General features: G+C 41.0%; 1 protein-coding gene across 1 annotated transcript in view; it reads right to left on the bottom strand.

Annotated features, from left to right (window-relative positions):
- The window catches only part of myom3 (myomesin 3), a 53,492-nt gene extending 37,620 nt beyond the window's left edge, over positions 1-15,872 (bottom strand). Inside the window, exons 1-7 of the mRNA XM_018700063.2 lie at positions 15,655-15,872; positions 13,369-13,495; positions 7,887-7,991; positions 3,021-3,174; positions 2,145-2,302; positions 672-764; positions 185-273 (exon numbers count right to left, since the gene is read on the bottom strand). Coding sequence (XP_018555579.1) covers positions 185-273; positions 672-764; positions 2,145-2,302; positions 3,021-3,174; positions 7,887-7,991; positions 13,369-13,475 — 706 coding nt within the window. The 5' untranslated portion in view covers positions 13,476-13,495; positions 15,655-15,872. The remainder of the gene's footprint in view (positions 1-184; positions 274-671; positions 765-2,144; positions 2,303-3,020; positions 3,175-7,886; positions 7,992-13,368; positions 13,496-15,654) is intronic.
- Positions 15,873-16,632: the final 760 nt, after the last annotated feature.

Here is a 16,632-nt window from a genome sequence, read left to right as displayed (position 1 = left end):
ATCAGATCATTTCCCTTCCTGATATCTTACCTCAGTGTTTCAGTGTCCCATAACAGCTTTAATGTACAACATTGAACCCTAGTATTCCAGTCCTTGGTAGGAATTGTATTCCAAGCTTATCTTTGTATTATCAACAATAGTTTTTGATCAAGGTGGAGCTGATATGAACCAAGAAGCTACTCACAGTTCACCACAAGTGTTGCAAAGGTCGTAGCTTCACCCAGTGGACTCTTGGCTACCACTTTATACTCGCCAGCATCATCAGGAGAGCACCTTTACAGAGGATATAGCATATCATGTATTGGCCTGTGAAAGGTGACGTTGTCGCTGAAAGAAGGCTGTTTCTGTAGCGTTACAAAGTTGGGGCCTTTGCTGCATATTAGTCTAGCACTAACCTACTTCTCTGTGTTGTTTTGGCTGTTAAATTACCCCCCAATATACAACATGATGGAGAAAACAGAAAACAGCACAAGCATTTATTTCTTAGTTTGACAACCTCATTTTATCTATTAACAACATGATTTGCGAACCTTACCCGCAAGCTTCTTCAATTTTAGATTCTTATCTTGATTTTTTCACTGGCAAGGCCATGCTATCCACAAAACTTATATACACACATCACAGAGTTTTCTCCACCCAGCATTAATCAGGGGTTTGAGCTAGTGACCTACCTTCTGATCTCCAGCGAGTTAAGACCAAATTTTTGTTGAAGACTGTAATTCCACGGTTGGTCAGACAATCTTAGTGGGATACCATCCTTATGCCTGAGGTAAAAAGTAAAAAACAGATCGAAGTGTGTTAAAAGTTTTGGGTGTTTTTGAATATCAAAGCAAAAGTGAACAACAGACCACACTTGGGTGGTTCATATGCTTGCCCATTTATAACTTATGCATGTATTTCACTAATCAAATGTTAGTTTGGCTGAGTCTATACTAGCCAGAGGGGGCTTTTGATCACTCGTTCTGCGTTGTGCAGGGCATTGTTGAGGGCAGCTTTTTGCAGCTCATTGAGCTTGATGGGTCCCATATGGGACGGTGAAACCCATGAGCCGCAGGTTATCTGGATCTCAGCTTAGCTTCATGAATAATGAGCAGACATGGTCTTTTCATCAGCTAGTGTCTCAGCAGCTCAAGTATCAAGGTCGACAGTTTGGCACGTTGCCTGAATTAACAAAGGTAATTTCATATTAATATGGAGATCGATATTCAAGTCAGGGTTCAGCACTGTAATGTCATGACTCTGTCATGTTTTTTTTGCAAGCAGCTCATGGAGTTTGAGCCTGTGTTTATATTCATCCATTTGCATATACAGGTGTAAACTAACCTACTTCCTCTACCACCTCTCATAAAAGATACTATGAAATAATATATATATTACAATTCCCTTTGGTCAAATGTGGCATCTTCCAGCAGTATATAACCCACATGCATTCATTCTGAAATAATATAAAACAGCAGAAAATGATCACACTCAAGAATCTTAGTGTTTTTGCTGAGAGGTGAGATATAATAGAGAGGATTTTCACTCTCAGTCATCACTTATGGCCCAGTTGAGGTGTGTGGTGGTGCACTTTTCTGCAGAGACCCTGCCCTCTGCCTGTATTTTCTTCTTATTGTGCTGTGTTCAGGACGTTTCTGGCCTGCAGCCTGGGTGTGTAGCCCCCCCCCCACCCAGCCAACAATGGAGTGCAAGGTGTGAGGCTGCCTCTGTTACTCTTCACTCTCTGTCGGTGTCATGGATGTATAAAGAGCTGCAGGTCCGTGTCTATTTGACTGACGGTGGAGCTGAGATTAAGCTGCGTTCATGTGTGTGGAGGCATGGGTGTGTTTATTTGTACTTGAGCATAACCTAAGACAATTAGAAAAATAACTGTCTGATAGTTTCAGATCTAATATAGAGTTAAAATAAGATATATCAGGAATGCTCATTATATACCATGTATAGATGTTCCCTGAAAGTTACAACTTTTGGCCATTAGACTTTTTCTTCTCTAACCAACTTTAGCCAAGCAAGAAACTAAATTAAAATGGCACCAGTCTATATGACCCCAGCATAGAATTTAATAGAAATTTCTTGAAAAGGATTCTCAGTATAGGGCAATTAAGGCCAAAAGAATGGAGTACTACAGAGACTTAAGTTCTTACCACGTGACCTTTGGGGGTGGACAGCCCTGGACGGTACAGGAGAGTTTGACCGTCATGCCCTCCCAGACAGTGTGAGCCCTGAGAGGAATTGGAAAGTCAGGGGCCTTCTGACTCAGAAGCTCCAGGTACTTCATGTGGGCAGATGCCTTCTTTTCTGCCTGGAGCATAGACAGATCCAGAAAAAGCAAAGTTTTAGTTAAGTTTACTTCCTAAAGCTAGCATCCAAGTGCTATCCACAGCTCATTAAAAGAGAGTGAAGAGAAAGAAACAAATAAACTAAGGAAACACAAAAATTGGATATAAACTGTGAATAACCTGAATAATCTAAGCACTGGAGAAACATCTAAGTAAACAAGAAGTGAAAAAACTTAATGTATTTAGCTACAATCTGCTAAAAGGCATCAATATTTTTTTTTACCTCTGATATTTCACAGTTGATTAGACTAAGTCATTAATGTGACCGTGTTTGTTGCGCTGTATTTTTAAAGAAACCACTCTACAGCTTCTCTCAAAGAAACTGAGGACACTCGCTCTGTGTGTGCTTCATTCATTTTGCATGAATTAAAAAAGCAAATGTCTAAATATGCATTGCTTAGTTGTTTACAGAAGAGTCCAAATAACAAACCTTGAAGATTGGAATTTAAGTCTCCATTACATGTCAGATACACCAGATACAATAATGAGACAGAATGGAGGCTAATAAAGTTTAATAACATGGGTATTCTGTGTAGTTTAGTGGGTAGTGTATGATATAGCACTGAGTTGGTGGTTTTGAAAGTGCATGCTCTCATGTTTGAGAACATAATGTTGAAAATATAAGTGCTACTGGGCTGACAAAACAAGGCCTGAGTCCTGACACCAAAACTTGACTCGTACCTGTTTGCGAAGGGCCATTTTGTCAACTCGTTTGCGTAACACATGCTGGTTCCTGATCACGTCTATCTCCACCTTCTCAACCTCATTTCCAAACATGGTCCACTTGTCCCTGTGATACTCTTCATCAGCAGCCAGAGTTTCCTTCAGGATTTCCCTGGTGGAACACAGCACAAAGTGTTTGATATATTAAGGACTATTGTTTTTGCAGTTTATTTGTGTAATTATATACACTTGTTTTAGCTAATAAGGTGCAGAATTGGTGTCTGGTGCAGACATACGCTGATCAACCACAACATTAAAAACACTGACAGATGAAGTGAATACCAGTGATCATCTTGTCACGGTACAATGTTCTGTTGGGAAACTTAGAGTTCTGGCATTCATCTGGACTTTGACATGCACCACCCACCTAAACATGGTTGTTGCAGACCAACCAAATTACACATCTGAAGTATTTTCTGCTGCAGAAAAAAAATTTCAACCAATGCCAGACAAGAATTAATTAGCATCATTTGAAAAATTTGAGTAGGCTGTCACAACAACCCATGCCTCCATCAGAGGAGGCAACAAGAGCAGAGACAGCAATTTCAGACAAAGGTTTGAACATTATTTGTAACCACAGGGGTCGAGCTTTATGAGAAACAAAACAGCAATTTTACATTGATTTTTTTTTTCTTTTCTGTCTTGGCATCTAAATGTTTCATTTTGTTCCTGTCTATTTACAGAAAAATGCTACCTTTATGATACTTGACAGTTTGTTGTTGAAAAGGCTGAGTGATGAGGTTCGTGGGTTTGCTGCTCCACTTATACCCACATGTCATTTCGCATGAGCACCGTCCTCACACACGTTCAAAGGTTTTTGAGAAGTTGGTGTTGTATGAGTGGAATATCAAGCCCTGCTGCCACTGCTGATTCGCATCGTTGTGAGGAGATGCAGTGCTGGTGCTCTCACATCTCTCACATGATGATGCGCGCCACTCCAGGAGTCCTTCAGGTGTGGACGGTTCAAAGTGATGCTGTGTCGCGGGCTGTGTGACACCCTTGACTTCCCTTTCATCAAGTTTGTTGTTATGGAGATGGCAGGTGGCTGTGATAGTCTATTCATTCAGAAGGAAAAAATCTTTAGCTTTCTTTGTCAAGGCATCAGGATGGCATATTAAGTAGGGCATAGGGCGAATTGAGGTTCAAGTTTGTTTTTGATTTGCATCCTTGCTAGATAGAGGTGATGAAGCTGCACAATGAATCCCTACCTGCTGCACAGCTGCACCCTGAACTCATTGTAAAGATCAGAAATCAATGGAACCCTATATTATATATGTATATTTACAGTATATTGTAGCTACAATATGTACATGGCATTACACATTGTCCTGTGTGTATGCATTTCATCCATATGCATGGAAGTATACGCACTCCAACACGCACAGTCATGAATTTTGCCTCTTTTAAATACAGCGTTTTAGCACTCCTCTCCCTCATCGCCTGAGGGGTGTGTATCCTGAACTGTCTTTTGATTGACAGTCCCCAGGGCTTAATTATTTGAACACACACTTCACACTCTCACATTGCCACAACAAACAGAGAGAAACAGAATCTTAAATATTCACAAACACTTCTCTGAGCTTTGATGGCTACTAGAGCATGAATGGCCCTACAAATGCTTGTGATAATTCAGTGAAATGCACAAACAGCATGAATAAATATGCAAATAAATACGTGCGTGCATGGCTGCATATGCAGAGAAGCGCGCACCCATAAACACACACGTACTCATACTGTCCCGAGGCATCCAGAAACATGGTTTTGACTTTTTCTGCAATGGGCGCGTTTGGTAAAGTGTGTGCCTGTCAATGTTTTTAATCTGTGTGGGCTCAGAGATTTTAAGCCTTGAGGAAATAGACCCCTGGAACACATTGAGCCAGTGGTTATGAGAGGGTTTATGGCTTAATTATTGCTCCAAATGCAAATTTTAATATTGCTTATTGGTGCACAAGAACAGCAAAACCAGGCTCGCATGAGTCAGCTGCATAATTTATATGTTACCCCTTACCACCAGGAGAAAATAGTGGAGGAGACCATTATGCGAATCAGATAATAATGTGCAATTGGAGCCACACATGCCAGCACACAAAGATCTAGCGCATTCATTTCCACAAATCAAAACAAATGTCATGCTCCCCCTTCTTCCAACACTCAGGCCTTCCAGAAATAGTGTGCCAATCCTCGAGAGCTTTCAGCTTCATCCTTCCGTCCTTCCTCTCTCATCCAGGGAGGAGTCAATCATCTTCTGCATCGCTAGGTTTTTAGCCTAAAATATCCATCAACACCCGGCGCTTCTGAGGGGGATAAGACTTGTGAAGGATTGAGCTTTGGTGGAGAAATTGCGCTTCAGAGGGAGTCGACCTTGTTTAATGTAGAGGTAGAAGGATTTGAAAGGAGTGAGAATCTGAAGGTCAGAAAAGGTTGATGAATTAGAGCTGAGAGAGTTAGGGGATGGGACAGAAAGTCATTGATGAAACGGAGGGTTGTGGTGGTATGGGAGAGGGCATCTAATGAGATGCTAAGCTGGCAGAGCCAAATTTGCCGCAGCTGAAGCTCATTACTGTCAGATGTGTTTTGTCTTTCGAGAGGGTGTGATTTCACTCTCAGTGACTTCCTTCCCTTTTCACTCTCCATCCTTGGCAACTCTATATTCTAGTATTGCTCATCCTCTCCGTCAATTCTCATTGTGACCTCTGTCTGTCCATCTATTTACTGTTGGCAGCCACTTACCAGCCAAAGTTTCCTTTCAGTGCTCGAAGAAGGGATATATCTGTGTTATTTTTAGCATTGATGAAGAAGCCAGTCAAGTCACATACGCTAGAGTTGTCAAATCCTTTTTGACACAACAAGAGTCTAATCGGGTTCTGGATGAATTGGAGAACAGGAAAGAGGCTGCAGCTAATCCTCCAAATGTGAAAGTGGTATTGAGTCCCAGCACAGATACAACGTGACCCAGACAGGACAAGGGGCCCCTACAGTAGAAAAGGGATTTTGGTGAAGCAAATTATGTCACAAGAGGCTTCCTGTTCTCTGTGACCTAAACCTCCCTGTTCTGGGACTTATTTTTAGATATATGACATCCTTTCATGACAGCTGAGCAGTAATCCTGTCCTGGCAACATGATCCCAAGACACTCGGAAAGTAAAAGATGGCTCATATATGTCATCAACAAAATCCTCTCAGATTCTGATTCATAATAAGGTAAAGACTTTCTGTACTAGCAGCAAATTAAGTCCAGTCACCAGCCACACACTGACTTTTTTCCTTGTGTCTAGAAAACTTTTCAATTGACCTTTTACTTCTGTGGGTAATAACATATAACCTGCATGTCCTGAATCATCAAATCATTTTGAGAAGCCTGATCTTTTCCACAATGGCCTGCCACTCTTAATGAGAGCCCAAGAAGATGTCTCCAAATCCCAAAGATATAGGATTTACTGTACCGTAGGACCAAAAGAAATCACAAAAACTCATTTGAACAACTAGAAGGAGGAAATGATCGTCATTTTGCTTTCTGTTGATTGACTCATTGATTAATGAGTCTATATTTCCGCTCTACTTTCTTCGAGCAGGATGCCAGACCATTTCCTCCTCTCCATCAGTACAAATGAACAAGGTCCTGCTGTATGACTCAGTTGAATGGTTATGGCTTATTGGCTTCATGACATCCGTGAGGCAGAAAATGATGGGACAAGTCCCCAGCTGGCCTTTTACAGACAGACGTGATTGAGGAAAGAGCCCTGATTTCTGTTGTTTATTGAGACTCTCTGTTGGTATAAAAGCTCTCGTGCTGTCAATGGCTTGCAGGGAAAAGCACCAGTGAAACTTGACCTACTCCTCTTTTCTCAAATAAAGTGGCGAGAGAGAGAGAGAGAGAGAGAGAGAGAGAGAGAGAGAGAGAGAGAGAGAGAGAGAGGGAGAGAGAGGGAGCGAGAGGATATGGTGGTGATTACTAATGGAGAGGATCGACGGAGAAGACTTGAATTTGCCCCGTGCTGTCATTGATTTGTTGTTGTGAACCTCTGCTATTAAAAGTTTTTTTGAAAATATTTTAATTATCTAAGCTGGTTCTGCTGTATTACTCATGTTGCCAGCCGGGTGGTACAGCTCATCATTTGTATTAATTTGAATGCACTGATTTTCTATATCGATCTTAAGTATGCAAATTTGTTGCCTATTATGACCATCAGTGTGAACCACATTTGTAGGCTGCTAGCATATTAGTCTCGTTAGGGGTGGACAGTATGACAACATTATACTTAAGCTGTGGCATTCAAATGAAGATTGGTTGTTATTTAAGTGTGCCAAGTAAACTTTCCCCACATCATTACACCACTACTACCAGCCTTGACTGTTGACGCAGAATGCTGTTGACACCAAATTCTGACCATCTGCATCCCTCAGCAGAAGTCAAGATTCATCAGACCAGGCTGCATGTGACGTGTGTTTTCTTCTTTTCTCTCATCACAGCTGTAAAATGTGCTCATGTGAGTTTCTATAGCCTTCCTGTCAGCTCCAACTACTCTGGTTATTGTCATCTGAACTTGCTTGTGTCCACAGAACTCCTGCTCACTGGATGTTTTCTGTTTTCCTACCATTCTGAGTAAACTCTGAGACTGTTTTGTGTGAAGATCAGTCATGCCATGGTAAAAGTCACTGAGATCAAGTGTTTTACCCATTCTGATGTTTGATAGGAACATTAACGAATGCTTGTGACCTGTATCCGCATGATTTTATGCATGAAAAACTGCATGAATAAGCAGGTGTTCAGGTGTTCCTAATAAAGTGCTCACTGAGTGTATTTGGCTAGATCTTATGTCTCACCATGTCCTGTGGCGGGGGAAGTTTTCTGTGCCCAGGATCTCCTTGACGGACATCAGGTCAGCGGGGATGATGGGATAGTAATCAGAGTAGGTGGCTTCCTCATCACTGTCACATCCCAGGGAATGTTGTGGGGGGTGCAGTGAGGTGGGGGAATAAAAGAGAGCCTGATTAACACAAGATATCTTGCATATCATCAAATGACACAGGTGAAAGATCTAAAAACAGATATCTTCCCTTGTCATCCTTCACAGTTATTTACTCTGTTGATGGGGAGATTGAGTGTTCATATTAGCACGCCTATTCATTTTGTCATGGCTTATGGCACATTATCCAATCTCAAGCTGATCAGACCATTATTCTCCTCTGCCACTAGAAAGCAGCAGTGACTCTCCTATTCTCTGTCTGCACAGCAGAGGAGGCCATACATCAGGGAGCGCTCCAGTGACGCAGGCAAACAATATACATGAGGTTTCATTTATTCACAGACCCCAGGGATTCAGTTTAAAAGTGGCAACTCTTATCTTATATTCAGACAGAAAATTGCTGTAATGGATATATCCTGTCTCCTCTTCCTGTTGTGAAGAACTAGCATAGTAAACAATGACAAACCAAAAATCAAACAAAACAACATAAAGTGCAAAGAAGTGAGAATCAGCAAAAAGGCAGACGCTCTTTGAAATATGATGTCAGTATTGTTTGTTGTGCTAATACCCTCTGTCAATCTGTGCAGCTCAGGGGTAAGCGACCAAGTGTGGTTCATTGTGTGGCACAGCAGATTTGTCACTGCTCAGGATAAACACACACTCTTCCAGTGTTGTTTAGAATATTACAATGGGATTTACAGACTCAGATTCAGCTCATATTGAAATAAAAAAAGCAGAATGCTGTGCTTTTTTTGAGGATGTTTTGTAATTTCAGACATCATTCTTAGACCAAAAAAAAAAAGAGTGGTAAGACGAGATATCAGTTACAACAGTAGTGCAGTCACTGTTTTGTCTTCCACAACTGCTGGGCATAAACTCTGCATGTTGTCTCTCTCAGTTTTTTCCATGAGAAGTGCATGGTGCAATGCTTTTAACACTATTACTAAACTATAGCCCGGGCTTTTATCTGCTAAATCTACTCGTTGCCTCCCATGTGTAAGGTGCTGATCCAGCTGACCTGTTTTTCTCTCAACAGTGTGAAATGTTACAACCATAAATCAGCTGGTTCTGCTCTATCACTGTTCCCCTTTTACTGACTGGTGAACAAACACACATGCTATTGTGTTTAGGGAGCTTATATAACCAGGAGGAACAGGGGCTGCTGATGTGAGCACAGGCAAATGGTGACAGTGTGGTGTTTATGGGCCTAAGGGTAGGCAGGCCTAAGGGTAGCAGTTGTAATTGTTGTGGCATCATAGCATGAAAATCACCCGCATTGTTCAGTTTTTAATCCACAATGCTGTTTGTGTTCCAGTTGAAATCGCTGGACTCATACAGTAGTTCTAGTAAATTCAAAACACTGCCAGCTACTGTCTTCCTCTGAAAGTAATCTCTTCATCATGGGCACATAGCCATGCAGGGGGACACATACTCACAGAGAGACAATAGGCACACGTGTAAACCTACACTAAAGCATGAGCTCTCCATTTAAAGCACCAACAATAAACTGAGCTGACCTTTTCTATGTGTGTCCCCATAAACAGGAGAGGGCCGTTTGTCAGTAGCGACAAGGTCACTTGAGGCAATGACGTTGAAAGGCACTTTTGTAACAGGAGAAGCATTAATTTTTGCTCCCTTGTTATCCTTAGACTACTAAAGCGCTTTCAACCAGAGTAATTACAACCTCAGTGATAGAGTATTTTAAGTTTAAATGCTTTCCCTGTTTATCATGTGTCAGTAAATCTATATTTATGGTATGTTTTGCCTAATGTTGAGGTATAGTACATTACAATGCAATGCACAGCTCATTTGTAAAGGATAAATACAAAAATCTTCAAGTTTGTGTGTCAGCAGAACTATAAATTTACCCAGGTGTGTAATACACATTGCCAACTACCGTTGCTGCTACCATCTAGCCTCAGGCATTACCTTCAACAAGCCATCTTACAAATGGCAATGCAAATTGACATGACTTCTCGTTTTCTTTTGTTTGTTAGCTGGGAAATTTCCCCATTTCACAGCACTCAGAGAACAACTTCTGCTTTTGCCGTCTTATTTTTCTCTTTCCCTTTGTTTAGGTTCCCTTTGAGTGTGTGCTGAGAGGCTTGGACCGTTGAATAATGTAGTGCGGAGCCTGCGGCTGGGCAGCATCGCTTAAGTACAGCCCAGAGATATATACACACACAGGGATCCAAACACTCATGACATGCATATGAACAGGAGCATGCATGCACATGTGAGCACCCATGAAGGCAAACAAACACTTTAGAAAGAGATGATACTGTCATGGTGTGCAAGTGTGTTTGTAAACACCAGGCTTCCTCAAAATATTAACTTGGTGTAACCAGCAAGAGGAAATAAAAAAAGAGGAAAACATTTGAGAGGTGCAGGATGGTCTGTCCTCATTGTTGTATGCATGCCAGCAACTTGTACTTAGAATAGTCCTGTACCTCTGGGCTTTTGTACAAATAAGAAAAATTGGATTCCAAAACTGTCGTATGCCAAACTGTTCTGTTATTTAGTAGTTTTGTTTGCTAAATCTACCCAGAGACCACTTTGTTCAGTCTAACATGAAGGTAAAGTTGAGTGTGCTTCCACTGAGGATGCTCTAAGTATAAATTTCACAATGCACCTCTTCTCTGTCTTTCTCTCTGGCTTCTTTTTTAACAAAAAGAGACATTACCTTTAAGATCGATTGAACTAAGTTTGATGGAATAATTGCTTATTTTCTTTGTCCCTGATGAGAAAAATTGGTTCAGTTCCCTTCATTCTGCGATGGAAAATTTGCAGAGCCACAGGTTAGCCTAATTTAATAACTCTCTGCAGCAGAGGGCCGGTGGAAATGAAGGCAAATTTGACTTGAGACTATTAGAGCAGGCCAGAAGTGATTCATATCAGATCTCACCGGAGTCATCTGCGAGCATTGGTGTGCGTGCTGTGGTTAGGCCCACTGTATGTGAGTGAATGTGTGCAGGTGTAAGAAGACACTCAAACGTCCTCATAGTACAGTAGAAGAGACAGCTTGTACATTGTTGTTAATTTATTTCAAGCTTCAATTTTAAAGCTAGTAAAGTCACTTGGTCACATGCACAGTTTCACACAGCATTTCCATGATGTTCAGCCAAGTGCAACAAACAAAAGAGCTCTTTTTCTTGCTCTCAGGAGCTGTTATCATGTTGAAGCGTGTCTGTGTCCATCCTGGAAAATGATCAGAGCCCTAGCGAATAAATCATCACATACATGATGCGTGTGACTTCCACTGAAACTTTCATTTCTGAGAGACGAAGAATTGCAGCCGATGAAAACATCAGATTTGTGTAGAGTTCCTCCAGTCAGTACATGAATCAGACATATCAAACATGCAATATTTCCATCATGTTTTCCACATTGTTTTTGTTCATTTAAGATTTGATGGGTGTCTCAAGGAAATTTAAGGCTTCATCAGTTCCTGTACGCATCTGACCAGGCTGGGACCAGTTGGACCAGTATCAGCCTGGTCAGATGCGTACAGGAACTGATGAAGCCTCTTGGATGAGAGGTGAAACGTCTTCCCAGACTACAACTAAGTCCAGTTGCATTCGATTTAAATTTCCTTGAGATAACTATGACCTGGATGAATATCCACTGGCTCATTTGACGGGTGCTTTTAATTGCATCATCTTATTGTGCCTTCTTCCTCTGCATTTTTTTTTTGTGGGGGGGGGCTGCTTAGGGCACTGGGGCCCATGCAGTATGCATCCTAACCATTTGGCTATGGCCTCATCCATAATGGCTCAAACCTTGACATTCAAAGTTTATTCTTGAAGTCAGGAATGGTCTTTGAACTTTAGCTTTTAAGCCAACATAGACAAGGAGAATGTGGTGAAAATTCCTCTGTGACTTCTCTGTAGTGGAGTGGGTCTTAGTGACGTGTTTGTGAATACTGTATGTGCATACATTGTGCTTGTAGCTACTGGCGGCGGTGGGCCACAGGAAGTACTTGAGTGAATGTAATGTCTCATTGTGCTTAGAATTACCAGCCTGCCATATGTCTCTCTTTAATAAATACTTAATGCCATCCGTCAACTGAAAAAAAAAAAAAAAATCAGTTGTGATCAATCAGGACAGCTTTGCATGCGTTATGCAACAACGCACTAATCAAATTTATCTGTCTTGTTATTTATATAAGTACATTTAGGGCAGGAACCGTAAACACCACAGAAGAATCAAGGATGGTGTTCCCTGATGTGGGTTTATTGCAAAACATCCTCAGTTATGACAAGGATTTTAATCTATTAATCCTAAATTATGTTTTTTTTAATAAATTGAGAAATCTGCCTATGGTGTGAGATAATTTAACCTGGTTCAAATATTAATCATCTTGTTTCATGAAGTTTGTAGCCTCAGGTGCAGTGGCTTGCCTTATTTTGTCTCGTTTCAAGATAATAATTTCAGAAAAATGCCTGAAACAAGAGATACTGTAGAGGAGTGAAACTGAATTATCTCAACTCATTGCCAGGAATTTTCTCTTGTTGTAATTAAAATCGGGGTTAAGGGCTGAATATGAGACTTAATGACTTGTCAAGATGAACATCAGTTTTTTTGTGTTGTAAAATTACAGATGAAACCTCTGAAGCTATCGCTGAATAATACTGATTATACAGCTTCTTTTTAGTCAGGAAACTTGAACACAGCGTTGTCCCAAAGGTGAGGTGAGGGGACTGTATTTGTGATTATTAGGCTTGCTGTTTATATATATATTCCCAAACTACGAGAAATACTGCATGGTATTGGTGGTAAAAATAAACGAGCCAGTGTCTTGTCCTCCCTAACAAACACCTTTCATGTGTCACTGACTATTGTGTGTGGTCACTGACTACAGTAAATCCTCTTAACTGTAGCTGTTAGTAGCCTACAATTTTGTGTTTTTGTTTATTTAAGTGGCACAGAGTGGTGTTTTAAAGGATAAGGACGTATACTCTATTTTTCTTATTGTCAAGAAATGCAGTGGACTTTATGCACTATTGAGCATTTACAGCAGCAGGACCGTGTATGTGGGGTTAACTCAAAATAAGGTACTGTGCTTAGATTTATCATAACTAAAGTTACTGATAGTTTTGGACAACAATGGAGTTCTATGTCTCAGAAAAATAACCTATATCTTGCTAGACATACAATACTCTTAAAGAGGATTATAGATATTGATTATAGTAAAATATTATGGTAAATTGGTCTTACAATAAGAAAAATATGAAATATCACTGGACTCATGCTTTAAAAATAGCATTCATTCACAGGGTAAAAAATAGGATAGTGCTCTGCTATGGTGTCCTACTGTATGTCAGTAGTCATGTTTGCACCTGGAAGTGAAGGTCTTCTTCTTGATCTGGGAGGACAGTTGCATGCTGTGAGACATCTGGGACGACTGCTCCTCCTGCTCTCGTTTCATCACTGTCCTGGTTTCCATGGTAACCCCCCAACTGGCACCTGTGGAGGGAGGAGAAGCTAGGAGTTGAGGATGCAGAGGTATGTAGGAGGCAGTGCGATACAGAGTCAGTGAGACTCAGTCAGACACTAAAGGCTCTGAAGCCTTAGCCAGGAGCGTAACTTACATTACCTTTGTAAGCAGTCAACAGACACTTGTATCTGGAGCAGCTCAAAGCTTTGTGTTTCACATTGAGTGCAGATGAGCTACCAAATTAATGGCCACTTTACACTGAAGACACTCTAGCCTTGGCGAGAGGCATAACTATTTATTTTATGCTTTGTATTCAGGAGAGACCTTAGAGTTACATCTCTAGTTCTCTGCTTAGTCGAGGTGGCTAAGTAATGACTGTTCCATATCATTGGGTTGCAGAATCATAAAATCGGTCTCCAGCCTCATCTCCAGAGAATTGTAATAGCCAAGGGGTGTGCTAAGTGTATGCAAAATGTTAACTGCACCATTTAGCTCTCTGATAAGTTAGTGCTATCTAAAGGGACACCAGTGTTCTGACATCTTAAATTGTCTTGGGACTAGCAACCAAAGTGCATTCAAAGTCAGCAGGGTGCCATTAATAACATAATGTTTCTGAATCAATATCAGCTGCAATTACATTGGATCAAAAAATCATGCATCATGCATAAGTGGGTATCAATCCAAAACGTCGCTTGTACACTTTTACAGAGGAAAATTGATGTCTAAAATTCAACAGTCAACATTTTAAAATGGGAGCAGACTTGAAATATGTAGCTGTAGAACTTTCAAAGTAACTAGGGCTATAGCTATTGATCTGTTGACTGTCCTCTAAAGTAATCAATCAATGGATTAGTCAGAAAATAGTGAAAATAAAATCCCATTTTCTCAGATCTCAAGGTGACAGCTTCATGTCTATGTCTAACCAACAGTCCAAAATTCAAGATATTGAATTTACTATCATATAGGAAAAGACAAGACATTTGTTTTTTTAGGTTCCTAAAGCTTCCTTTTAATGATCAGAAATTGTTGCTGATTAGTTTTGATAAATCATCTCAGCTTTAATAGTGACCCGTGTTATGATTTGTTTAAAATGTCAGAAATCTTTCTGCAATTTGGAAGTCATATAAACTATTTTGTATGTCAAGTTTTTTTCCTTTTCCTCATTTGAGTCCAGTGTGTTTTTTGGGTGTAGGTGTGGAGAAAGGGCGTGTTTCAGTCCCACATTAAATGAATCACCCCTTTGTGGGCCACTGAGGTACTAATAATTCATCAGTCGAGGTTCTCACTGCTGCTGCCCACACCCTGCCCATCATTAATCATGTGGCTGCTCTAGGGAAGTGAATGCAGAATGCGCCCAACAAACAGAATCAGGTCACGCCTGAGTGATGGCTTCATTCACACTCTCCCAATAGCAACCACCTGTGTTAGCACCATAAACAAGTGTAATGTGTTATTTCTCCTCATCTACTTCAATTACATTGTGAAAAACAGCCGCGAGTTGGCTAACAGGCTAACAGGCTAGCGGGCCAGCTGATTCCCCTGTTGCTTTTTCCTTTTTTTTTTTTGTGGCTCACTGTTGTGCAAAGGGAGAGGTTTGTTTGAACACTCTTAATGGAAGGTCGACCTCTGGCACATTAAAATTGATCAGTCTCCATGGGTAGACCAGATCCTGGGCCCCTGGAGGGAGGGGAGTAAAAGAAAAGTGGAGCTCTTTTCTACACAGTGCAGCTTTCAGTCTCTGGAGTGAAATGAGAGCCCAGATATTTAAGAGGAGAAAAATTATTGACTATTCTCCTCATTGAAGGGGAATCACTGTCTGAACATGACACAATCTTGCTTTATTTCTTCCCCAGAGAGTAATTAAAAGCTACATCCACTGAGACCATCAAAAGATGAGACCATTAAGAAGTTTAGCAAGCTGGAGGAATGAGTGAAGACTCTCAAGAGAAACAAAAAGAGCCTCTTTGACAATACAAAGAGACAAATAATTAACAGGATTATCCAGATGTACTGTAGTGGCACAGCATGTGCATTTTATCCAAGCTTAGTGTTGTGGTTTTGTATTTCATTGAGGGTTATTTAATTCTTTGATGCCTCAGTAACCTGTAACTGATGAAAGGCAATAAGAACTTGTATGCCATTTGTGCTAGATTTAGATCAAGGCTGAGTAAAGGAAAATCCCACTCACGCTTTCTTTAAAGAGACAACTGAAGTCCTCTGGGTGTCAAAGATGTGTAGGACGGAAATATCCCACTTCCTTTTCTGTCTGCCTGTCTGTCTCTCTCCTTGAAGATATTGTTCAGTCTCACCTCTCTGTATTACCTGTCTGTACTGTCTGTCTGCGTTTACCTCCTCACTCTCTGTATGCCTCTCCTGATGAGGCGGTGAGGGTGACCCTGAATACAAAGTGTCCTTCAGTGCCAAGTATGTGGACAGCACAATGCTGTCTCATTCTTAAGTTGGTAAATATAGACCAATGACACCTCCCCTGTACACACACACACACACACACACACACACACACACACACACACACACACACACACTTTCAACTTTACACCACACTCAGTCCTACATGGACACACAAAACCACAGCAGGCACACACACAGAGATGAATCATTGCCATCAGCCAGATCGATTTACAGACAACTCCACAGACAAGCAGCAGATAACACAATAGCTCCCTGTACAGGAACGAGAGGCTGGCCTGAAGACCTGAACAGCTGAAAGGAACAGCTGGAAGAATAACTGACTAAATAATAACTGTCTACTAATAACTGTCACTAAAATGAATATATATTTATTTCAGCCTTCTCTGCACTGTCCCAGCTGGGTACAAATGTTAAAAAATTAAAAGGTGGGAAAGTGACAAGCTGGAAGACAGAGGAGACAGAGGGCTAAAGGGAGAGAGAGAAGATTCAGAGAGAGGAGGAGAAGGAGGTGAACAGAGCATCAGAGCGGAAAGCAAACTGGAAAGAAGCAAGTCAGTTTTTAAGGTAGACTTGGGAGATAATGTGAGAGTGAGACTTGATCCATCTGGTTCCCCCTAGTGATGCTGTTTTAAGTCACGCTAGCAGCATGGCTTGAGGGATAGCAGTGCAGGTTGCTCCACCACTTTTGAGTTAAATATCTCAACAACTAGTGGGTGGATTGTCATGAAATGTT

The sequence above is a fragment of the Lates calcarifer genome, linkage group LG15 (genome assembly GCF_001640805.2).
Source record: "Lates calcarifer isolate ASB-BC8 linkage group LG15, TLL_Latcal_v3, whole genome shotgun sequence".
Lineage (NCBI taxonomy): Eukaryota > Metazoa > Chordata > Actinopteri > Centropomidae > Lates > Lates calcarifer.
Note: the sequence above shows the minus strand (reverse complement) of the source record. Positions and strands in the feature narration are given on the sequence as shown.